General features: G+C 38.0%; 1 protein-coding gene across 5 annotated transcripts in view; it reads left to right on the top strand.

Annotated features, from left to right (window-relative positions):
- The window catches only part of FANCC (FA complementation group C), a 272,627-nt gene that overhangs the window by 177,811 nt on the left and 70,080 nt on the right, over positions 1–24,736 (top strand). For all 5 annotated transcript variants that reach the window (XM_067744815.1, XM_067744813.1, XM_067744814.1 and 2 more), the window contains 2 exons: positions 16,156–16,269; positions 17,185–17,249. In XM_067744815.1, coding sequence (XP_067600916.1) covers positions 16,156–16,269; positions 17,185–17,249 — 179 coding nt within the window. The remainder of the gene's footprint in view (positions 1–16,155; positions 16,270–17,184; positions 17,250–24,736) is intronic.

Genomic DNA, 24,736 nt, shown 5'->3' with positions numbered 1-24,736 from the left:
CTCTTTTTCCCAAATATTTTCAACCCACAGTTGGTTGAATCTGCAGAGGCAGAGCCCATGGATATGGAGGGCTGATTGTATATGGTTAAACCAGAGTTTCTTAGCCAGGACTATTTTGCTTTTGAGGGGATTTGGCAAAGTCTCGAGACAATTTTGGTTATCACAACTTGGAGGGGGGTTATTATTGGTATCTAGTGGATAGAGGCCAGAAATGCATCCCCCTCACCAGCACCACCACCCCTGTAGCAAAGAATTATCAGGCCCCAAAATGTCAATAATGCCAAGATTGAGAAAACCTACTCATATCAAGGTATTTCAGCAGCCCCATGAAGGGGCTTGATCAATACATAGTTTCTCAGCGCTAACCTTTACTTAAAAGGGTGCTGGGTAATAAATCCATTTGTTTTAAATGGTAGGCTTTCAGGCTTTCTAAGGGGAAAAAAAACTGTTATACTCTGGCTTCCTCCCTGATTTGAAATCATATTTGAAATTTTATACATCTCAGAGTGTGGTTTATGAAGGAGGCAAAATAATCAATGACTAACTACTAATTGAATTTTGCTTCCCAACCATGTAATAGGGAAAAGTGTTTCTCAACACATGTTTTATATGGTTAGTTTTTCTTCAGTAGTAAGTTGTCCACCGAATTCAACTTTGTCCACTTGTGCTTAAGTAGATATAGACTCTGTGAAATTGGAAGTCTGGGAAATATTGTATTGAAATAAAAGGAACTCTTGTAATTGTAGATCTATTAGTTTGAACCTGTGATGCCCTAGTAAGACTAATAAGCAAGACCGTTAACTGTAGGAAACAAGTTGTTGGGTTCCAGATTGGGAATTGGGCATTGTTTGTTTTCTTTGGCATTGTTTACGTTAATTTATTCAGACTGCCATTTTGTGTTTGAAGGAAATAATGTACAAATCCTAAGCTTAGCCTGTCTTCATTCCTTAAAAAATTTAACCGTCCATTATTACTTTGCTAAAGAATACATTATCACAAATATTTGTAATGAAAATAATGAGGGTTTTTTCCCCTCAAAATGATTTTAAATTAATTTAGACATGTCTGATTTTTAGAAAGAATGCATTAGAAATAAACCTATACCTTAATTTAGGATTCATTTCTTCTCCATTTTAATTATAGATTATTCTAGTATTGGGTGTACCAGTTACATGTTGAACTATATTTTAATTCTTAATTTATAGAAATAACAAATACATGGAAGCTTAAAAAATTTTTAACAGAATTCTAAATAAGTTTTCAAGCAATTTTTATCTTATTTTTTTTTAGTTTTATCAGCAATGGGTATGCATTATATCTTATATAATGAAGTCTTCCTTATAATTTCAGATATTAAGGATTTCAGATTTTAGGAGACTTAGAAGTGAAACTACATCATAATAATGATATTTCCTTCCTGAGAAGTCTCAGAATTACAGGTCCTTCAGACTAACAGGCGCAGAATAGCTGTTGTGATGGTGTGAAATATTTCATTTGATTTATTCTTTGTCTCTTAGAACCTGCATCCAGAAGTAATTTGAGGAATATGTAGTTCTGCCCATTGTATATGTACCCCTGATCAGCATCTTGTTTAGTGTGCCTGTTTTTGAACTTCATAGAAATGGAGTCACCCTATATGTTTACTTCTATCATTTTCTTCTTTCCCTTAGCATGTGCTGTGCTTGGCCACTTGCTTTTCTATGGAAATTTTAGAAAAGCTTCTGAAGTTCCACTAAAAAACATATTTAGGGTTGTTGATGGTATTGTATTGAGTCTATATGACAGAGAATTGACATCTTTATGACATTGAATTTTTCTTGATATGACCATAGTATTGATTTATCCCTGCATTTATGCAGGTCTTTACTATGTGTTTCTTTAAGTTTTATAACACTTGTCTTCTTTCTTGTTTTGTTATGTAGTGCTGTGCACAGAGCGTTTCTTGGCATTTTAGTACTTTATAGAGGGCAACTTTTTTTTCAGTGAAGTAATATATTTAGTTGATGCTTACATGTTGGTCTAGTTTCTAGATTGCCTTTGTTGGCAGGGAGAAATGATAATTTAAGATTGTGTTATTAAGAAAATTAGACAATTTTCACTATGGTGTCTAATTTAGAAAAATCTAAATCACTTAGCAGTGATTTATTAATTTGGGAATTTTAATATTGCTTAAGTAAATAAACAATTTCAGAATAAGAATATAAATGTTTTATTAGATATTTACATAAAATGTCATGGGAACATAAAAAAGAAAATGACTACTTCAGTGTTTGGGCACAGGTATTTCATATGGTTAAAGAACCTGCCAAATATTCAAAATGGCAGCATCTCTGCTGGCCAAGGTCTGAATACACCAGATACTTCTGTGAAAGCTTGAGAAAAGAGAAGATTAAACATGTTGTGCTGTACCTTGAGGATTAAATTTTTGGGCCAAGAATAATTGAATAAATTGGATTGAACTAACAAAAGGTTTGTTTTCTTATTTGGGTTTGCTGGGGAAAAAATGTTTTTCAAATGTATAATTTTTATTTAAGCATATCTGAGATAATTTTGTAATTTTCCAGTGCCCCTTTCAGCAAAGATGGTCCTTGCTACTTACTGATTCTCCTGTCCCTTCTGGGTGCTCTAATACTGTGGCATACTCATAGGTTGCCACAGACAGAGCTGCACCAAAGCAGTTTTTTATTCAATGAAATCACATCCACATCAATGTGCCAGGTTCCAGTCAGTGTTATGAAATTAAGTAATACTCTTTGAAATAAAAGTACATAGCAATGTAATGTTTTTTTCCAGTATTATGTGGGTATTTCATGGACTAAAACTTAGGAAATTGTGAAAAGATTTATCATTTTGTACTGTAATGAGGTCACAAAGGAATCCTGCAATAATCTTGTTCAGTGAGTGTAAATGAGCGATTCATTCTAATGAGTTTGATTCAGCTAAGGTTTATTGAACACCTAGTGTGTGAAATGCCAAGGGCAAGTTAACAGTTGCTCTAAAGAATATAAATATTAGTAAGACAGTCTTTTCCTTGGAGAGCCTGTGTGCTAACGAGTAGAATGGGGAAATATAACTACAAGGCAGAACTTGGAAGGCATTGCGAGAGAAATACGAATAGGATACCGTGGAGATTTCAGGAGAATTCTATCTCATACTGTTGGGAACTGGAAGAGGAATCTTGGAGAAAGATGGATTTTGAAAGATTGGTATACCTTTGGCAGCTAGAGATGAGTGAGGGTTGTTGGGTTTCTCAGGAGAAAGAAATGGTATGGCAGTGGGAAAGGGCTGGGTGAGTCTGGAGACCAGCAGGCAGTCTGATGTTACCAAATCACAGGGATCAAAGAGAAAGATTGGGAGAAATAAGTTTTGTGGGGTTTTTTTTAACATCTTTATTGGAGTATAATTGCATTACAATGGTGTGTTAGTTTCTACTGTACAACAAAGTGAATCAGCTATATGTATACATATATCCCCATATCCCCTCCCTCTTGTGTCTCCCTCCCACCCTTGCTATGCCACCCCTCTAGGGGGACACAGAGCACCGAGGTGATCTCCCTGTGCTATGCAGCTGCTTCCCACTAGCTATCTATTTTATATTTGGTAGTGTATATTTGTCAGTGCCACTCTCTCACTTCGCCCCAGCTTACCCTTCCCCCCTCCGTGTCCTCAAGTCCATTCTCTACATCTGCGTCTTTATTCCTGTCCTGCCCCTAGGTTTATCAGAACCTTTTTTTCTTTTTTCTTTTAGATTCCATAACTATGTGTTAGCATACGGTATTTGGTTTTCTCTTTCTGACTTAGTTCACTCTGTATGACAGTCTCTAGGCCCATCCACCTCACTGCAAATAACTCAATTTCGTTTCTTTTTAGGGCTGAGTAATATTCCATTGTATATATGTGCCACATCTTCTTTTTTATTTATTTATTTTTTTCCGGTATGCAGGCCTCTCACTGCTGTGGCCTCTCCCGTTGCAGAGCACAGGCTCCGGACACGCAGGCTTAGCGGCCGTGGCTCACGGGCCCAGCTGCTCCACGGCATGTGGGATTCTCCCAGACTGGGGCACAAACCCGTGTCCCCTGCATCGGCAGGCGGACTCTCAACCACTGCGCCACCAGGGAAGCCCAGTGCCACATCTTCTTTATCCATTCATCTGTCAGTGGACACTTAAGTTCCTTCCATGTCCTGGCTATTGCAAATAGTGCTGCAGTGAACATTGTGGTACATGACTCTTTTTGAATTATGGTGTTCTGAGGGTATATGCCCAGTAGTGGGATTGCTGGGTCATATGGTAGTTCTATTTTTAGTTTTTTAAGGAACCTCCATACTGTTCTCCATAGTGGCTGTATCAATTTACATTCCCATCCAACAGTGCAAGAGGGTTCCCTTTTCTCCACACCCACTCCAGCATTTATTGTTTGTAAATTTTTTGATGATGGCCATTCTGACCATTGCGAGGTGATATCTCATTGTAGTTTTGATTTGCATTTCTCTAATGATTAGTGCTGTTGAGCATCTTTTCATGTGTTTGTTGGCCATCTGTATATTTTCTTTGGAGAAATGTCTATTTAGGTCTTCTGCCCATTTTTGGATTGGGTTGTTTGTTTTTTTGATATTGAGCTGCATGAGCTGTTTATATATTTTGGAGATTAATCCTTTGTCAGTTGCTTCATTTGCGAATATTTCCTCCCATTCTGAGGGTTGTCTTTTTGTCTTGTTTATACGTTTCCTTTGCTGTGCATAAGCTTTTGAGTTTCATTAGATCCCATTTGTTTATTTTTGTTTTTATTTTGATTTCTCTAGGAGGCGGGTCAGAGAGGATCTTGCTGTGATTTATGTCATAGAGTGTTCTGCCTATATTTTCCTCTGAGAGTTTGATAGTGTCTGGCCTTACATTTAGGTCTTTAATCCAGTTTATTTTTGTGTATATGTTAGGGAGTGTTCTAATATCATTCTTTTACACATAGTTGCCCAGTTTTCCCAGCACCACTTACTGAAGAGACTGTCTCTTCTCCATTGTATATTCTTGCCTCCTTTATCAAAGATAAGGTGACCATATGTGCGAGGGTTTATATCTGGGCTTTCTGTCCTGTTCCATTGATCTGTATTTCTGTTTTTGTGACTGTACCATACTGTCTTGATTACTGTAGCTTTGTAGTATAGTCTGAAATCAGGGAGCCTGATTCCTCCAACTCCGTTTTTCTTTCTCAAGATTGTTTTGGCTCTTCAGGGTCTTCTGTGTTTCCATGCAAATTGTGAATTTTTTTGTTCTAGTTCTGTGAAAAATTGCCATTGGTAGTTTGATAGGAATTGCATTGAATCTGTAGATTGCTTTAGGGAGTATAGTCATTTTCACAATGCTGATTCTTCCAATCCAAGGACATGGTATATCTCTCCATCTGTTTGTATCATCTTTAATTTCTTTCATCAGTGTCTTATAGTTTTCTGCATACAGGTCTTTTCTCTCCTTAGGTAGGTTTATTCCTAGGTATTTTATTCCTTTTGTTGCCATGGTAAATGGGAGTGTATCCTTATTTTCTCTTTCAGATTTTTCATCATTAGTTTATAGGAATGGAAGAGATTTCTGTGCATTAATTTTGTATCCTGCTACTTTACCAAATTCATTGATTAGCTCTAGTACTTTTCTGGTGGCATTTTTAGGATTCTCTATGTATAGTATCATGTCATCTGCAAACAGTGACAGTTTTACTTCTCCTTTTCCAATTTGGATTCCTTTTATTTCTTTTTCTTCTCTGATTTCTGTGGCTAAAACTTCCAAAACTATGTTGAATAATAGTGGTGAGAGTGGGCAACCTTGTCTTGTTCCTGATCTTAGTGGAAATGGTTTCAGTTTTTCCCATTCAGAACGATGCTGGCTGTGCGTTTGTCACATATGGTCTTTATTATGTTGAGGAAAGTTCCCTCTGTACCTACTTTCTGGATGGTTTTTATCATAAATGGGTGTTGAATTTTGTTGAAAGCTTTTTCTGCATCTGTTGAGATGATCATATGGTTTTTCTCCTTCAGTTTGTTAATATGGTGTATCACGTTGATTGATTTGCATCTACTGAAGAATCCTTGCATTCCTGGGATAAACCCCACTTGATCATAGTGTATGATCCCTTTAATGTGCTCTTGGATTCTGTTTGCTAGTATTTTGTTGAGGAATTTATGCATCTATGTTCATCAGTGATATTGGCCTGTAGTTTTCTTTTTTTGTGACATCTTTGGTTTTGGTATCAGGGTGATGGTGCCTCGTACAATGAGTTTAGGAGTGTTCCTCCCTCTGCTATATTTTGGAAGAGTTTGAGAAGGATAGGTGTTAGCTCTTCTCTAAATGTTTGATAGAATTTGCCTGTGAAGCCATCTGGTCCTGGACTTTTGTTTGTTGGAAGATTTTTAATCACAGTTTCATTTTCAGTGCTTGTGATTGGTCTGTTTATATTTTCTATTTCTTCCTGGTTCAGTCTTGGAAGGTTGTGCTTTTTTAAGAATTTGTCCATTTCTTCCAGGTTGTCCATTTTATTGGCATAGAGTTGCTTGTAGTAATCTCTCATGATCCTTTGTATTTCTGCCATGTCAGTTGTTACTTCTCCTTTTTCATTTCTAATTCTATTGATTTGAGTCTTCTCCCTTTTTTTCTTGATGAGTCTGGCTAATGGTTTATCAATTTTGTTTATCTTCTCAAAGAACCAGCTTTTAATTTTATTGATCTTTGCTATCATTTCCTTCATTTCTTTTTCATTTATTTCTGATCTGATCTTCATGATTTCTTTCCTTCTGCTAACTTTGGGGTTTTTTGTTCTTCTTTCTCTAATTGCTTTAGGTGCAAGGTTAGCTTGTTTATTTGAGATGTTTCCTTTTGCTTAAGGTAGGATTGTATTGCTATAAACTTCCCTCCTAGAACTGCTTTTGCTGCATCCCATAGGTTTTGAGTCATCGTCTTTTCATTGTCATTTGTTTCTAGGTATTTTTTGTTGTCCTCTTTGACTTCTTCAGTGATCTCTTGGTTATTTAGTAGTGTATTGTTTAGCCTCCATGTGTTTATATTTTTTACATACTTTTTCCTGTAATTGATATCTAGTCTCATAGCGTTGTGGTCGGAAAAGATACTTGATATGATTTCAGGTTTCTTAAATTTACCAAGGCTTGATTTGTGACCCAATCTATGATCTCTCCTGGAGGATGTTCCATGAGCACTTGAAAAGAAAGTGTATTCTGTTGTTTTTGGATGGAGTGTCCTATAAATATCAATTAAGTCCATCTTTTTTAATGTATCATTTAAAGCTTGTGTTTTCTTATTTATTTTCATTTTGGATGATCTGTCCATTGGTGAAAATGGGTTGTTTAAGTCCCCTACTATTATTTTTTTACTGTCGATTTCCCCTTTTATGGCTGTTAGCATTTGCCTTATGTATTGAGGTGCTCCTGTGTTGGGTACATAAATATTTACAATTGTTGTGTATCTTCTTGGGTTGATCCCTTGATCATTATGTAGTGTCCTTCTTTGTCTCTTGTAATAGCCTTTATTTTAAAGTATTTTGTCTGATATGAGAGTTGCTACACCAGCTTTCTTTTGATTTCCATTTGCATGGAATATCTTTTTCCATCCCCTCACTTTCAGCCTGTGCGTGTCCGTAGGTCTGAGGTGGGTCTCCTGTAGACAACATATATATGGGTCTTGTTTTTGTATCCATTCAGGCAGTCTATGTCTTTTGGTTGGAGCATTTAATCCATTTACATTTAAGGTAGTTATTGATATGTATGTTCCTCTTACCATTTTCTTAATTGTTTTGCATTTGTTATTGTAGGTCTTTTCCTTCTCTTGTGTTTCCTGCCTAGAGAAGTTCCTTTAGCATTTGTAGCAAAGCTGGTTTGGTGGTGCTGATTTCTCTTAGCTTTTGCTTGTCTGGAAAGGTTTTAATTTCTCTGTCAAATCTGAAGGAGATCCTTGCTGGGTAGAGTAATCTTGGTTGTAGGTTTTGCCCTTTCATCACTTTAAATATGTCCTGCCACTCCCTTCTGGCTTGCAGAGTTTTTGCTGAAAGATCAGCTGTTAACCTTATGGGGATTCCCTTGTGTGTTATTTGTTGCTTTTCCCTTGCTGCTTTTAATATTTTTTCTTTGTATTTAATTTCTGATAGTTTGATTAATACGTGTCTTGGCGTGTTTCTCCTTGGATTTATCCTGTATGGGACTCTCTGCAGTTCCTGGACTTGACTGACTATTTCCTTTCCCATATTAGGGAAGTTTTCAACTATAATCTCTTCAAATATTTTCTCAGACTGCTTCTTTTTCTCTTCTTCTTCTGGAACCCCTGTAATTCGAACGTCGGTACGTTTAATGTTGTTCCAGAGGTCTCTGAGAGTGTCCTCAATTCTTCTAATTCTTTTTTCTTTATTCTGCTCTGCAGTAGTTATTTCCACTATTTTATCTTCCAGGTCCATTCTTCTGCCTCAGTTATTCTGCTGTTGATTACTTCTAGAGAATTTTTTATTTCTTTTATTGTGTTTTTCATCATTGTTTGTTTGCTCTTTAGTTCTTCTAGGTCCTTGTTAAATGTTTCTTGTATTTTCTCCATTCTATTTCTAAGATTTTGGATCATCTTTACTGTCATTACTCTGAATTCTTTTTCAGGTAGACTGCCTGTTTCTTCTTCATTTGTTAGGTCTGGTGGGTTTTTACCTTGCTCCTTCATCTGCTGTGTGTTTCTCTGTCTTCTCATTTTGCTTAACTTAAACTGTGTTTGGGGTCTCCTTTTTGCAGACTGCAGTTCGGTAGTTCCCGTTATTTTTGGTGTCTGCCCCCAGTGGCTAAGCTTGCTTCAGAGGGTTGTGTAGGTTTGCTGGTCGAGGGGACTGTTGCCTGTGTTCTGGTGGGTGAGGCTGAATCTTGTCTTCTGGTGGGCAGAACCGCATCCAGTGGTGTGTTTTGGGGTGTCTGTGAACTTAGTATGATTTTAGGCAACCTCTCTTCTAATGGGTGGGGTTGTGTTCCTGTCTTGCTAGTTGTTTGGCATAGGGTGTCCAGCACTGTAGCTTGCTTGTTGTTGGGTGGAGCTGGGTCTTACCGTTGAGATGGAGATCTCTGTGAGAGCTTTCATCGTTTGATATTACATGGGGCCAGGAAGTCTCTGGTGTGTCAGTGGCCTGAACTTGGCTCTCCCACTTCAGAGGCTCAGGCCTGACAGACGGCCAGAGCACCAATTCCCTGTCAGACACTCAGCTCAGAAGAAAAGGGAGAAAAAGAAAGAAAGAAAGAAGGAAACCATAAAAGTTATTAAAATAAAAAATTAAAAAAATTATTAAACATAAAAAAATAAGAAAGTAATAAAAAGAAAGAACAACCAAACCAAAAAACAAATCCACCAATGATAACAAGCGCTAAAAACTATACAAAAACAGAAAAAAAACACAAAAAATCGGACAGACAGAACCCTAGGACAAAAGGTAAAAGTTTCTTTGAGGACTTTCAGCTTTCAGGGTAAGTCTTGGCCAGTAAATTGTGGATAATTTCAGCCCTTCTCGTGGTAGAGACCACCCATCACCCCGTAGACCTAAGGCAGGCAGCTCTACCTGCATTCCTAGATAGGCTTGCAGGAAAAAGGGTGAGCAGCGCTTGATAAATTTTGGTGTAATATCAAAGGAGAATATGTGTAATTGTGTGAAGAAGCTATTAAAATACTCCTGCGTTTTAAAACTACGTATCTGTGTGGGGCTAGACTCTCCATATAGTTCAACCAAAAAAACCATATTGCAACAAATTAAATGCAGAAGTAAATACAAGAATCCAGCTGTCTTCTTTCAAGCCATATAGGAAAGGAATTTGCAAACATATAAAAGAGTGCCGGGCTTCCCTGGTGGCGCAGTGGTTAACATTCCACCTGCCAATCCAGGGTACACGGGTCCAAGCCCTCGTCTGGGAAGATCACACATGCAGTGGAGCAGCTAGGCCCGTGCACCACAACTACTGAGCCTGTGCTCTAGAGCCCATGAGCCAAACTACTGAGCCTGCCTGCCTCAGCTACTGAAGCCCCTGCCCCTGGAGCCCGTGCTCCGCAACCAGAGAAGCTACCACAGTGAGAAGCCCACGCACTGCAACAAGAAGCCTGCACACCGCAACGAAGAGCAGCCCCCACTCACTGCAACTGGAGAAGGCCCGCCCGCAGCAACAAAGACCCAGTGCAGCCAAAAATAAGTAAATAAGAAGAGCACACTGTATACTTAAAAAAAAAACAAAACAAAAAACCGACAGACAGAACCCTAGGACAAATGGTAAAAGCAAAGCTATGCAGACAAAATCACAAAAAGAAGCATACAGATACACACTCACAAAAAGAACAAAAGGGAAATATATATGTATATTAAAAAGAAAAAAGGAAGAGAGCAACCAAATCAATAAACAAATCTACCAATGATAATATAAGCTCTAAATACTAAACTAAAATAAACATAACACCGGAAACAAAATTAGATGCAGAAAGCCAGCCCCAAGTCCACAGTTGCTCCCAAAGTCAACCACCTTAATTTTGGGATGGCTCATTGTCTATTCATGTATGCCACAGATTCAGGGTACATCAAGTTGATTGTGAAGATTTAATCTGCTGCTCCCGAGGCTGCTGGGAGAGATTTCCCTTTCTCTTCTTTGTTCTCACAGCTCCTGGGGTTCAGCTTTGGATTTGGCCCTGCCTCTGCATGTAGGTCGCCTGAGAGCGTGTGTTCCCGCCCAGGCAGGACGGGCTTAAAGTAGCAGCTGATTAGGGGGGTCTGGCTCACTCAGGCCAGGGGGAGGGAGGGGTACGGCATGCGGGGTGAGCCTGCGGCGGCAGAGGCCAGCATGACGTTGCACCAGCCTGAGGCGCGCCGTGTGTTCTTCTGGGGAAGTTGTCCCTGGATCACGGGACCCTGGCAGTGGTGGGCTGCACAGGCTCCCGGGAGGGGAGGTGTGGAGAGTGACCTGTGCTTGCAAACAGGCTCCTTGGTGGATGCAGCATCAGCCTTAGTGTCTCATGCCCGTCTCTGGGGTCCGCGCAGATAGCCGCGGCTTGCTCCCATCTCTGGAGCTCGTTTAGGAGGTGCTCTGAATCCCCTCTCCTCGCGCACCCTGAAACAATGGTCTCCTGACTCTTAGGCAGGTCCAGACCTTTTCCCGGACTCCCTCCTGGCTTGCTGTGGCGCACTAGCCCCCTTCAGGCTGTGTTCACGCAGCCAACCCCCGTCCTCTCCCTGGGATACGACCTCTGAAGCCGGATCCTTAGCTCCCAGCCCCCACCCGTCCTGGCGGATGAGCAGACAAGCCTCTCGGGCTGGTGAGTGCTGGTCAGCACCGATCCTCTGTGCAGGAATCTCTCCACTTTGCCCTCTGCACCCCTGTTGCTGCGTTCTCCTCCATGGCCCCAAAGCTTCCCCCCCACCCACTCCCCATCTCTGCCAGTGAAGGGACTTCCTAGTGTGTGGAAACTCTTCCTCCTTCACAGCTCCCTCCCCGAGGTGCAGGTCCCATCCCTATTCTTTTGTCTCTGTTTTCCTTTTTGCCCTACCCAGGTATGTGGGGAATTTCTTGCCTTTTGGGAAGTCTGGGGTTTTCTGCCAGCGTTCAGTAGGTGCTCAGTAGTTGTTCCACATATAGATGTATTATTGATGTATTTGTGGGGAGGAAGGTGATCTCCACATCTTACTCCTCCACAATCTTGAAGGTCCCTCCTCGGGAGAAGTAAGTTTGACCAGGTAGGCTGAGGCCCTGTAGGGGAGGCTATGCTTAGGAATCCAGTGAAGGATTGGAGTAGTAGGGGTTACAGGAACATTTCCCATGTCTTTGCCCACACACCATGGCTGCTTTTCCACCGCCCTTCTCTAATCCCTCTAGTCATTTTTCTCCGTCTAGCGCAGCCATCATTACACACCCTCTCTTTCCTACACCTCCTTCTCCTCTCTCTTTCTCTCCTTCCCTAGCTGTCAGAATCAGCTCAGAAGTCATCATCTCTGGGAGCACTCTGAAACCCTACAGTTAGAATTAATCATTACTTCCTCTGTTTCCACAGTGATCGTCTTACCCCTTCATTATAGCACTTAGTGCATTCTGTCTTGTATTACGGATATTTCCATCTCTCTCCCTTCATCGGATTGTAGGGGGCTTCTTATCACAGTAGCCCCGGTAGAGTGGCTTGAATCCAGATCATACTTAATATATGTTTGTTGATGAATGAATGAATGAATAAGGGATCCTTGTTTACCAAAGTTTTTATTTATATTATGTGTAAAGAGATAGATGTAGTAGAGACCAAAGTGGTGGAAATTCTAAAGGACTTTAATGATCAGATGAAGAAATTGTTTGGAGAAGTATAAAATATGTGCTCTGTCTCAGTTCAAGAGTATTGACCGCAATTTGGCTCTCCTAACCCTTTGCCTAAGTATAAACCACAGCCCTTCTTCCACACCCATACTCTGCGCCAAACCACAGCCTCATAGCTCCAGCTTTACTAACCCCCCTGTGAATGTGCTGCCTGTTACAAGACGGAGCGGATACAATGAGACTAGGACAAGAAAGAACACCTGAAAACAAGGGAAATGGACTTTCCCCTGATTTATTTAAAACTTTTCTTCTCAAAAGTTCACTTTCATGGTATAAGCAGGTTTTTTTTTTTTTTGGTTTTTTTGTTTGTTTTTTTAAAGAAGATGTTGGGGGTAGGAGTTTAATTAATTAATTTATTTTTGCTGTGTTGGGTCTTCGTTTCTGTGCGAGGGCTTTCTCTAGTTGTGGCAAGCGGGGGCCACTCTTAATCGCGGTGCACGGGCCTCTCCCTATCGCGGCCTCTCTTGTTGCGGAGCGCAGGCTCAGTAGTTGTGGCTCACGGGGCTAGTTGCTCTGCGGCATGTGGGATCCTCCCAGACCAGGGCTCAAACCTGTGTCCCCTGCATTAGCAGGCAGATTCTCAACCACTGCACCACCAGGGAAGCCCCCTGGTGTAAGCAGTTTTAAGTGGCTTTTCAAACATTAGCAGAGTTCAAACTCATACATGAATCAAAATTAGGCTTAAAATGTTTTATGCACAGCTGTGTTGGTTCCTGCACTTTCCACGCTTGAAGGATTTTAGATCACTAGTCAGCGTGTTGCATTTGCACATTTTCTTTATGCCTTTCAAATCGGAGCCTATTCATATACATGCACATCTTTTTGTAGATAATGATTTATGTATTTAGAAGCTCACTTCCTCATCAGTAAAATGAGGGGGTTGGAGTAGAAGATTTCCAAGATTGCTTTGTCAGCATTTTAAAATGAGTCAATTATCGTGCGACTGTAGGAATTAATTTTTGTCCAAGGGCCAGTGCCTACAGAATCTTTAATGGTTTTTTCTTTAGAATGTTTGCCACTAGGTGGCAGTAAGAAATATTATTCTTAGCGATGAGAAGTACTTATCAATTTTTAAGTTTACTTTAAAAGAGAGATTTGTAGGTCTAAAGTTTAAGGTGTCTGTTTTGAAGTTATGCAACCATAGCAAGGCCTCAATATGTTGTTTCTAGGACTTATGCTTATTTCATTCAGGGATAAAACTCTTGTGTCCCTTCATAGCAATTTGTATTAGGGAATTATGAGAAAAAACACATAAGTTAAAGCGCATAATTGCATTTTACAAAATTTTTTTTACGATAAAAAGTTAAGATATGGTAATTGTAGAAACTTTGGAAATACAGGTAGTATAAAGAAGAAATTTTAAATCACTCCCAGAAATAATATATGTTAACTGTCATGTTTCTTCCTAGTATTTTTTTGCATATAAAATTAATATCACATTGAATATACAGTTTTTATACCTTGATTTTCAAATTAATGTTACATTGTCTTTTCCTATGTCATTAAATATCTTTTTTACAATGTGATTCATGCTGTTGGATAAACCAAGATGGATTCAACAAATCCAATGTCGTTGGGTGCTTTGGTTGCTTCTAGTTTTTCACTGTTACAAGTAATACTGTCATGAACCTAAATCTTTCCTTAGGATATATTTTTGGAAATCAAATTACTGGATAAAAGGATATGAATTTTAATGCTTTGGTTACATATCATCAAGTGACTTCCCAGGAAGGCTTTACAAATTTGTGCTCCCAGGACTTCCCTGGTGGCACAGTGGTTAAGAATCCGCCAATGAAGGAGACACGGGTTCGAGCCCTGGTCTGGGAAGATCCCACATGCCGTGGAGCAACTAAGCCTGTGTGCCACAGCTACTGAAGCCCGTGCACCTAGAGCCCGTGCACCGCAACAAGAGAAGCCACCTCAATGAGAAGCCAGCCCACCACAACAGAAGAGTAGCCCCCACTCGCCGCAACTAGAGAAAACCCATGCGCAGCAACGAAGACCCAACACAGCCAAAAATAAATAAGTAAATAAATAAATAAATAATAAATTTATTTATTTAAAAAAAAATTGTGTATCCAACAGCAATGGAGTGCCCCTTACCACATCTTTGCCAACACTGAGTATTAAGGTACAGGGTTGTTTTTCTTTTTTTCTTTTTATTATTATTATTTTTTTTGCGGTACGCGGGCCTCTCACTGTTGTGGCCTCTCCCATTGCGGAGCACGGGGTCCAGACGTGCAGGCACAGCGGCCATGGCTCACGGGCCCAGCTGCTCCGCGGCATGTGGGATCTTCCCGGACGTGGGCACGAACCCGTGTCCCCTGAATTGGCAGGCGGACTCTCAACCACTGCGCCACCAGGGGAGCCCCTGGATTGTTTTTATATTGATAAAATCATTTCTGTATATACAATTTTGCATCTTCCTTTCTTCATTTAACATTATAACCATTTAAAATGCTGTCATAAATTCTTTATAAGCATTTTAATGGCTTACAGTGAGCCATGGTATTGAGGGTATTATAAATTAATCATTCCCTGCTGTTAGACGTTTTTTACTATGAGAAATAACACTGTAGTGAACATCTTTGAGCATAATCCCCATCATGGTATTTGGATTTATTTCCTTAAATGTATGTTAAAAGCTCTGAATGCTTTTAAAACCTTTAATATACATTCTCAAGTTGTTTTCTATAAAGTAGGCCTCTACCAACCTATAAGGTGTCTTCACGTTACAAACATCTAGGCAGACATAGCCCTGGCAGTCCAAGCATGGGAGTGGGTATGGTTTGTGTTATACTTGCTTACACTCTATAGGTGCCTTCGTGCAGTTCACAATAGCAGTGATGTGTGGATCCCATTTGTATTTTTCCAATAGCTCACACAGAGTACCTGTTTCAGAGAACCCAGATTAGCATTAGGTATTCATGTCTTTAAAACTCTTTAATTCATTTAATGGAAAATGTTATGTTGATATTTAAATTTGCCTTTTTGATTATGAGGCTGAACATTTATCCATGTGTTTCTTGGGCATTTGTGTTTTGTTTTAGAAATTATCTGTTCATACTCCTTTTTTATGCTCTTAGTATTTGTCATATGGTATTTTGCATACTGATTTGATTACATATGTCTGTATTATTTGTTGTTAATATTCTTCATAGTTTTGTGCTTATATTATTCACTGGAAAACACAAGAGTTTTTTTGTTTTTTAATTTAAAACGATCAGTGATTTGCTTCCTTGATTTTCAGTTTACAAAGTTCTTCCCCATTCAGACATGTGAAAAGTACTTGTATTTTCTTCTTGTTTATTATTTTATTTCAGTTTTACATTGATCTCTTTAATTTACAGTAAATTCAAGTATATTTTAATAAATAACGTAAGGTGAGAATCTAATTTTTTTCAAATAGTTTTCCTAGCACCATTTATTGCATAATCTTTCCTTTGTGATTTGTGGTGCATTCCTTTTTATGTATTAAATTATCACCTCTACTCTGATAAAAATATTTTACTGAGTTTGAAAACAGTAAAGATCACATTTTTAATATGGTAAAAGCACTGTTCATTAGTTATACATTTTTTTCACTGTTAGTATTTGTTTAAATTTACTTAATGTAATAATTTTATCACTAACTTATTTATTCTTTATACCTGAATCAAAGTGACCTGAGTTATTTGGACAAATTAAGATTATTTGTTTCATAGCGACCACCCCATTTGCAAATGACCCAGATTCTAGGCATTATATATAATGGGGACTTACATTCATTTTTAAGACCTTTTTCTCTTTCTGTTTATGATTTTTAGGGGTTGTTATCTCATATACTTTCCACCTTCAGATTTAATATAAAAGAAGTTGATCTTTTTACTCAAGTTCTTGGGTATGCACCCACAGATTACTATCCTGGTTTACTTAAAAATGTGAGTATTTTTAATTTATTAGTATTGAAATTTTCATTGCTTAATGTACCATCTGAAAAAAAGGTAAATGGAAATATTTCAGTCCTCCAGGAGAGATGTTTAACTTTTCTATGTTTATCTCTTCTTACCTTGGGTGGACTTATGACCATGTAAGGAAAAAATGTGAGATGGGAGATTATGAGAAAGAAGAAGGAAACCAGGAGAGGTTATTCTAAATCAACCAACCTCTCTGTCCCTTAACACATACATCTCATTTATTCTCTCAAAGATTTTTGGGAGAAAAGATTTCCTTAACCAATATAAACACAGCCTTTTACTGTTGGATGAATTTCGTATTTAAAAATAACCTGATAGGAATTTTATGTTAAAGCAAAATATTCAATAATAACAATCTTGTAAATAGTATTATATATTTACATCTTAGTATTAAAGCTGTGATTTCGTCTACCTTAAATTTTAACCAAATTCAAGAAATTTTAACTTATGGTCTTAACATAGCTCTTCTAAAAAATGTTATGAGATTTTTAATGTTTATTAACTATTCCTGTCTTTTGGAAGCTTTATACATGAATAGCATTTTAAAAAAATAAAGAACTAAGTTAAGAAAGGAAAAAAGTAAGCTAACTCTAACATGGTTTTATTTTTAACAGGCTTGGTTTTAATTTGGGGGAAATTAATGACTTGTCTATTATTCATTTGCTTACATCAGAATATGGAGTAACAGACATTAAACATAAAATCTAAGTTATTAGTAAATGTGACTCGGCACTGCTTTGACAAAGTAAGACAAGGAAAGGATTGGTGGGGAAAGAGAGTAGGGAGTCTCAACGGAAATATCACTCACATCAAGAAAAATAGAACTGATGTAATCCTGTTTTCAGCGTGAGTTAACCTGAAACTGATTTTGTTTTACAGATGGTTTTATCATTAGTGTCTGAACTCAGAGAGAATCATCTTAATGGATTTAACACTCAAAGGCGGTAGGTGTTAAACTAAACATCCCTATTCTTAAGTTTCAAAATGTATCAGTTTGGTTATAAGAGAAAAATTTTATAATTCTTAGGAAATGCATGTTCATAGTTATGGTTGTATTCTATGTGGAGAGATTATTTTCAGGGGATACATGGCAAATTGGTAAGTTTTACAAATTTTCTTCTTTTAATTACTATTCTCTCAACTCTCAGGTCAGTAAGTAGATCATACAGTGACTCTTGGGCACCCATTGAGTAAAAAGCCCCACATATGCAGTATGGAACACAAAAGGAAGAAGTGTGCAGCTCAGTGTGAGTGTGTATCGTTCAGACACACACATACACGATCAGAATATTTACAAGGCAGTAGATATTTGATGTACACAAATAACCTATTTTAAGAAACATAATATTCCAAAATCTAGACTAAACAAATCAAACAGATTCAGACAAATTTAAAGGCAATTAATCATATTACAAAATGTTTCTTCATTATATGAAGGAATTCAAAGTTGTTTTTATTGGTGAACATTTCATTTTTAACAACTCATTAAGAGAATCTGGGGGCCAAAGAAATTTGTGGCATTTTTTTTGTAAAGCTATTGGAAATTAAAGCTCTATCAGAAATGGTCTTTGCCCTCAGCCTTTAGGAGTCCTTTGCATTTAACCCCTTAAAATAAACTATAAAACTCTTAGATGAAAACACTGGAGAAAATCTTCATGACATTAGATTTGGCAGGGATTTTTAGAATATGACACCAAAAGCACAAGAAACAAAGCAAAAGTAGATAAATTGGATTTCATTAATATTAAGCCAACACCTAGTAAGTGAGTGAAAACATTTGAGAATGATATATCTGATAAGGGACTAATATCCAGACTATAAAAAGAACTCCTAAACCTCAACAACAAGAAAAAACTCACTTCAAAAATGGGTAAGAGGGCTTCCCTGGTGGCGCAGTGGTTGAGAGTCTGCCTGCCGATGCAGGGGACACGGGTTTGTGCCCCGATCCGGGAAGATCCCACATGCCGCGGAGCGGCTGGGCCCGTGAGCCATGGCCGCTGAGCCTGCGCGTCCGCAGCCTGTGCTCTGCAACGGGAGAGGCCGCAACAGTGAGAGGCCCGCGTACCGCAGAAAAAAAAACATAATGCTTAGTGAAAGAAGCCAGTCATAAAAGACCACATATTGTATGATTCCATGCTTATAGAATGTCCAGAATAGACAAATCATACTATAGAGACAGAAAGTAGATTAGTTGTTGCCTGGGACTAGAGGTAGATACAGGGATTTCCTGCAGATGAGCACAAAAGATCTTGAGGTGACGGAAATGTCCTGAAAGTGGATGATGATGATGATGATGATGATGATGGTTGTCCAAGTCAGTAATTTGTTAAAAATCTTTGAATTGTACATTTCAAATAGGTGCATTTTGTTGTATATAAAATATACCTTAAAAAGTAATAAGAAGAGCCTGTAGGGTGCATGGAAAGCACTTACCATCATTTACATGTCAGGTAAAGACTTTGATTTAGCCTTGAGGTGAATGTTGAATAATGGATCTTTTAAATAATAGAATTAAAAATTACTGAAGGGGACTTCAAAAATCAATAAGATGCAGTGTGTACATACACCCCACACCAAACTCCCAATATAGGTAAAATTGATTTCTTAAAATTCAGCTAAAAATAAATAAAAATAAAAACAAAACCTGTTAACAAATAGTAAAGGGCAGCCAGACGTAGAAGATATTTACAACTTGTAAAACAGACAAAGGACTAGTATGCAAACTATAGAAGTGCCTCCTGGAAACCACTCATAAAGAGGCAAACACTCCAGTATGGAAATGGACAAGCTGTATAAGCAGGTCATTACCAAAAGAGGAAAACTGAATAAATAATAAACATTTTAAAAATTCTTTAGGAGTGATGTCAGCAAGATAGAATAGGAAGCCCTAGTCCTGTTCCTCCACAGAGACACGAACTTAAAACTAGTGTATGACCCAAAGAGACTTTATGGGACTTCAGAAATCAATTACAAAGTCACAATACCCCTGGCAAACTCAAAGTCAAGCATAGCCATACCAAAACGGGTAAGAAAGCCATTTCATATCAACCACAGTAGCCCCTCCCTTAAGCTGGCCTGGCTTGGGAGGATTGGGGGGAAAAGTCCAGCTGGAAGTATCTCCCTTGGGAGGGAAAGACTGGAAAGTGTCCAGTGTTCTGACTTTTGGGGGGCTACCTGAGGGACTGCTATCTGTCCTTCCTGACTCTGACCACTGACAGGGAGTCGGCATACTTTCAATTGCTGGAGACCATGGAGAGTTAAAGAGAGCTCAGCTGCTCTTTGCAGCAACAGAAAACTGGCAGTGCCACAGACAGGTTGGCTCAGGTCAGCATGATTAGGAAAAAGTACCCAACTCACAACTTCTCTTTTGGGGTGGGGGTGGGGAGAAGAGTGGAATGTGCATACCATGTTACAACTTTTAAAGGGGCTACCCTAGAGATTAGTTTCCGTCTGCCCTGACTTGAGGCAGTAACAGAACCAGCATACTTTGGATGCCTGGGGGGCTGGAGAGAACAAAAGAGCTTAGTGGCTTGTTGCAGCATCAGAGAACCTGTGGTACCACAGATAAACACTAGAGGGAGGAAGAGATTATAAACTCCTGAAAAAGAAACTGGCAAAGCTCTAACTGGGAAATTATGTGCCTAGGCCCAGAGAAGATGCATCCCCAGAATATACCAAAAATTATAGGATGCAGGAAAAGCATTATTAAGAGGGAAGTATCTAGTGGTAAATGCCTTCATTAAAAAAGAAGAGGGGACTTCCCTGGTGGTCCAGTGGTTAAGAATCAGTCTTGCAATGCAGGGAATGCCTGTCTGAACCCTGGTCAGGGAACTGAGATCCCACATGCTGCAGGACAACTAAGCCCATGCCTCAGCTAATGAGCCTGGGTACTCTAGAGCCCATGCACCGCAACTAAGACCTGATACAGCAAATAAATAAATATTTAAATAATAATAAAATAAAAAAGAAGAGATATCTCAAATCAACAACATAATTTTATATCTCAAGGAGCTAGAACAGGCTAAACCCAAAGATACAGCAGGAATGAAAAAAATAAAGATTACAACAGAAATAAACTAAATAGAGACTAGAAAAAAACAGTAGAAAAAACTCAAAGAAACTAGGGTTGGTTTTTTAAAAGATCAACAAAATTGACAAACCCTTAGCTAGACTAACAAAAACAGAATATTCAAGCAATAAATACCAGAAATGAAAGAGGAGACATTACAACTGATGCCATAAAAATAGTAAGAATCATAAGAGAGACTATGAACTTTTATACACCAAAGAATTGAATAACCTAGAAGAAATGGGTAAATTTTTATAAATGTACAACCTATTAATACTGAATTATAAATTTAAAAATCTGAACAGATCTATAACTAGTAAGGAGATAGAATCAGTAATCAAAAACCTCTCAACAAAGACAAGTCTAGGACCAGATAACTTCACTGGAGAATTCTACTAAACATTTAAAGAAGAATTAATACCAGTCCTTCCCAAACCTCTTTCAAAAAGTTAGAGAAGGGAATACTTCAATATTCATTTTATGGAGCCAGCCCTGATATCAAAATCATACAGATATACCACAAGAAAAGAAAACCAAGACCAATATCCCTGATGAATATTGATGCAAAAATCCTCAACAAAATACTAGCAAAAGAAATTCAACAACACATTAAAAAGCTGATGTAGGGCTTCCTTGGTGGCGCAGTGGTTGAGAGTCCGCCTGCCGATGCAGGGGACACGGGTTCGTGCCCCGGTCTGGGAAGATCCCATATGCCGCGGAGCAGCTGGGCCCGTGAGCCATGGCTGCTGGGCCTGCGCGTCCAGAGCCTGTGCTCCGCAACGGGAGAGGCCACAACAGTGAGAGACCCACGTACCAAAAAAAAAAAAAAAAAAGCTGATGCAGCATGACCAAGTGGGATTTATTCCTAGCATGCAAGGATGGTTCAACATACAAAAATTAATCAATGTAATACACCATATTAATGGAATGATGTACAAAACGACACAGTAATTTCCACTGATATAGAAAAATTATTTGATAAAATTCAATACCCTTTCGTGATAAGAACATTCAAAAGACTAGGAACAAGGGAACTACCTCAACCATAATAAAGACCACATGTTAAGGACCCACAGGTAACATCAGACTCTCTGGTGAAAGATTGAAACCTTTTTTTTGAAAACCAGGAAGCAAAGATACCCTGTCTCACCACTTGTTTTCAACATAGTACTGAAGTCTTGACCAGAGCAATTAGGCAAGACAAAGAAATAAAAGCCATTCAAGTATAAAAGGAAAAAGTAAAATGATCTATGTTCATAGATGACATGATCTTATATGCAGAAAACCCTAAGGACTCCACAAGAAAACGGTTAGAACTAAAAAATGAATTCAGCAAAGTTACAGGACACAGAATCAACACTCAAAAATCAGTTTTGTTTCTATACACTAACAATGAGCAATCCAAAAAGGAAAATTTAAAAATCCCATTTACAGTAGCGTCAAAAAGAAAAAATGTTTAGGAATAAACTGAAGGAAGTAAAAGACTTGCACACTACAAAACGTTAATGAAAGAAATTAAATATGACACAAATAAACGGTAAGGCATCCTGTGTTCATGTATTAGAAGACTCCATATTGTTAAAATATCCATACAACCCAATCAGTCTATAGGTGTGATGCAATTCTGTCAAAATCCAAATGGCATTCTTCTTTCGCAGAAATAGAAAAACATCCTAAAATCCATATAGCATCTCAAAGGACTCCAAATAACTAAAACAATCCTGAAAAGAAAAACAAAACCAGAGGCTTCATACTCCATGATTTCAAAACATAATTCAAAACTACATTCATCAAAATAATTTGCTACTGGCATAAAGCCAGACATGTAGACCCATGGAACAGACTAGCAGTGAAGTTGCAAAAAGATATCTGTAATATGTCATTACTTACATAAAATTTCAAAACACTCAAAACAATACTTACATATAAAGTAAAAGAGTTAAAAACTATTCAGAAATGATCTGCACCATTTTAGGGGAGTGCTAACTCCTGGAAGAGGAAATGGGATGAGAAGAAAGGTGTTTCAACTGTAATTGAAACATTTTATTTCTTAAAACATCAAATATAAATGTTAGCATTGTAAGATCTGGGCAGTGGGTATACAGTTGATGTTTAATAATTCTCTGTGTTTTTGTATACATCATAAGTACTTTATAATTAAAGTTTTAAAAACTAAAATGCAGTGTTACCTAGTAAAATGCTAAAAATTAGATAATATTCAAAATAAAGAAATGATTTCCTGCCTCCAGGTCTTGTTTCCAAAATAGCAGGTGTAGTTCATGAAAAAATAATCATCTTTAATCAGCCTTAGATAGCTTAGTATGTATTCCTCTCTGCAACTTTTCCCCTTTATTTACATATTTTTGCACTCTATCCATTATTTAATTATACTGGTCTCTTCAGACATTTTTCTCAGAATTATTTGTGCTTTTCATGTTCTCAGTTTTGGACAAGAGAAGACAGCAGTTCAGAAAAGTGTCTAAACTCTGCTGACCACAATCAGGAGAGCCTGCTGGAAGATATTAGCAGATCCTCTCTTTATAGCTGAGGCTCCGTTTGTACCAGATTGGGCCATTTTGTGGGGCAGGTTCATTTCCAAATTCATGACTGTTTCTTCATTAAGGATATTTGTTTTTTAAAAACAACATGGACAAATTTCCTGGCGCAGAGCAAACTCCACTGAAGGGAGTCCATGCTGGCACCCCAGCTGGCAGTAGCAGCAAGGATAAAATGGTGATTAATTTGGTTAGTAGTTTAGAGCATTCTTAGTCAAGGCAAATCTGTGATTTAATTAGTAAAATTCTTAACTGAATTTACCAAGAATATGAGATGCCTGTGCTAATAGAATGTCCTCTAGACACTGACACATCGATATATTCCTAATTTGCTCTATTGAATGATGTTTTCTATGGAGTTTTTTTTTTTTTTTTTTTCTTTTTAGAGAGAATTTTAGAATTCAACAAGAGGAACTTCTTGTGGGTATTTTTCTGAATGTGTTATGTTTTTAGGGAAATTCAATCTCTTGGATTAGGTTCATTTATACTTACCAGAAGGTTGAATTTAAAAAGGAATTTGATACCCAACATACTTTTTGAGTCTCATAAAGAGAGAGAGAGCTTTGAAAATCCTACTTTTAAGACCTAAAACCAGGAAGTTCTCTTCTACCTCCAGATAAGACCCAGGTCCGTAAAACCTTGTGTGAGGCTCAGAACTCTTAAGTCTGCAGTTCTCTAGTGAATTATAAATTGAACCAAGTGTGTTCTCTTGTCTTGAGTAGGAACTGATCTTGTGAAATCAGTTAGTGGAATGGCATCATGATAATATTTGAAAGAGCTGCCAAACATGCTGGAGCCATTACAGTTGTTGCTGTAATAAGTTATTATAATAATTAAAATATGTATCATAACAATGTGTTCATCCTACTATATATCTGAAGTTATCTGTACATCAGCATGGTGGGCAAAACTACTTTCTGATACACTTGGATCCAGATATTCCTATTATTTATGAAACTTGAGTCTTATCATTACTTTCCATACTACTTGTATGGCTTCAAATGTTAAAACAACCAAAAGACTCTCAAACTTAAATTGCTTATAAATGATACTATACTGCTTTTTTTCTGGGGTTTGTTTTTTTATAGCGGGTTTCTACACTTTTTTTCTTTTTGCCACTTGAATGCTTAAAGTTCATTTCAAAAGATTTGAAAGCCTCATAGAAAATATAGAAATTAATGTAATAACATCAATGCATAAATTGTCAGTGGAACAAAAGGAGAAATTAGGAAAATCTGTTTGGTTCTTTTTGCATTATTTTTAGACGCCTGATAAACGATCTTGTCATAGTGCTTTAAATAGAATTTCACTTGCCACCAAGTAAAATCAACAATCCAATGACAGAATGTTTAAAATCTCTCTTGCTCTTTGCTACAAACTGTCTAGAAGGAGCAACATTGTGGACTTTCTGAGCATCATCAGTTTATCTTGTAGTTCTATGCTTTGCTGCAGATGGTTTGGAAACTTCAGTACAACCACATAGGAAGGATGTCTCCAGCAGTATATGGTTACCATTGAGCCTTCTGTAGTTGAATTCTTGTGCAGAAATCATTTGGAAGTGCTGCTCTGGCAATCAGTCAAGACCTAATGCTTAGTGTAATCCAGTCTGGAAAACATTGCGTAACTCTGGTTGAAGTTGGATCTCAGCTCTCTGGCAAGCTTCTGACAAAAGAGGGAGCCTTGAAGGTTGTGAGCCATTTGCAGCCCTTCAGAAGATTATCATTTGGCCTGCCTGCATTTTGATAGAACCAAGAGCTACGTCAGTTTACCTGAGACTTTAGAATTTTTCAGGAAAATTATCTTGGGT

The sequence above is a fragment of the Pseudorca crassidens genome, chromosome 7 (genome assembly GCF_039906515.1).
Source record: "Pseudorca crassidens isolate mPseCra1 chromosome 7, mPseCra1.hap1, whole genome shotgun sequence".
Taxonomy (NCBI): Eukaryota; Metazoa; Chordata; class Mammalia; order Artiodactyla; family Delphinidae; genus Pseudorca; species Pseudorca crassidens.
Note: the sequence above shows the minus strand (reverse complement) of the source record. Positions and strands in the feature narration are given on the sequence as shown.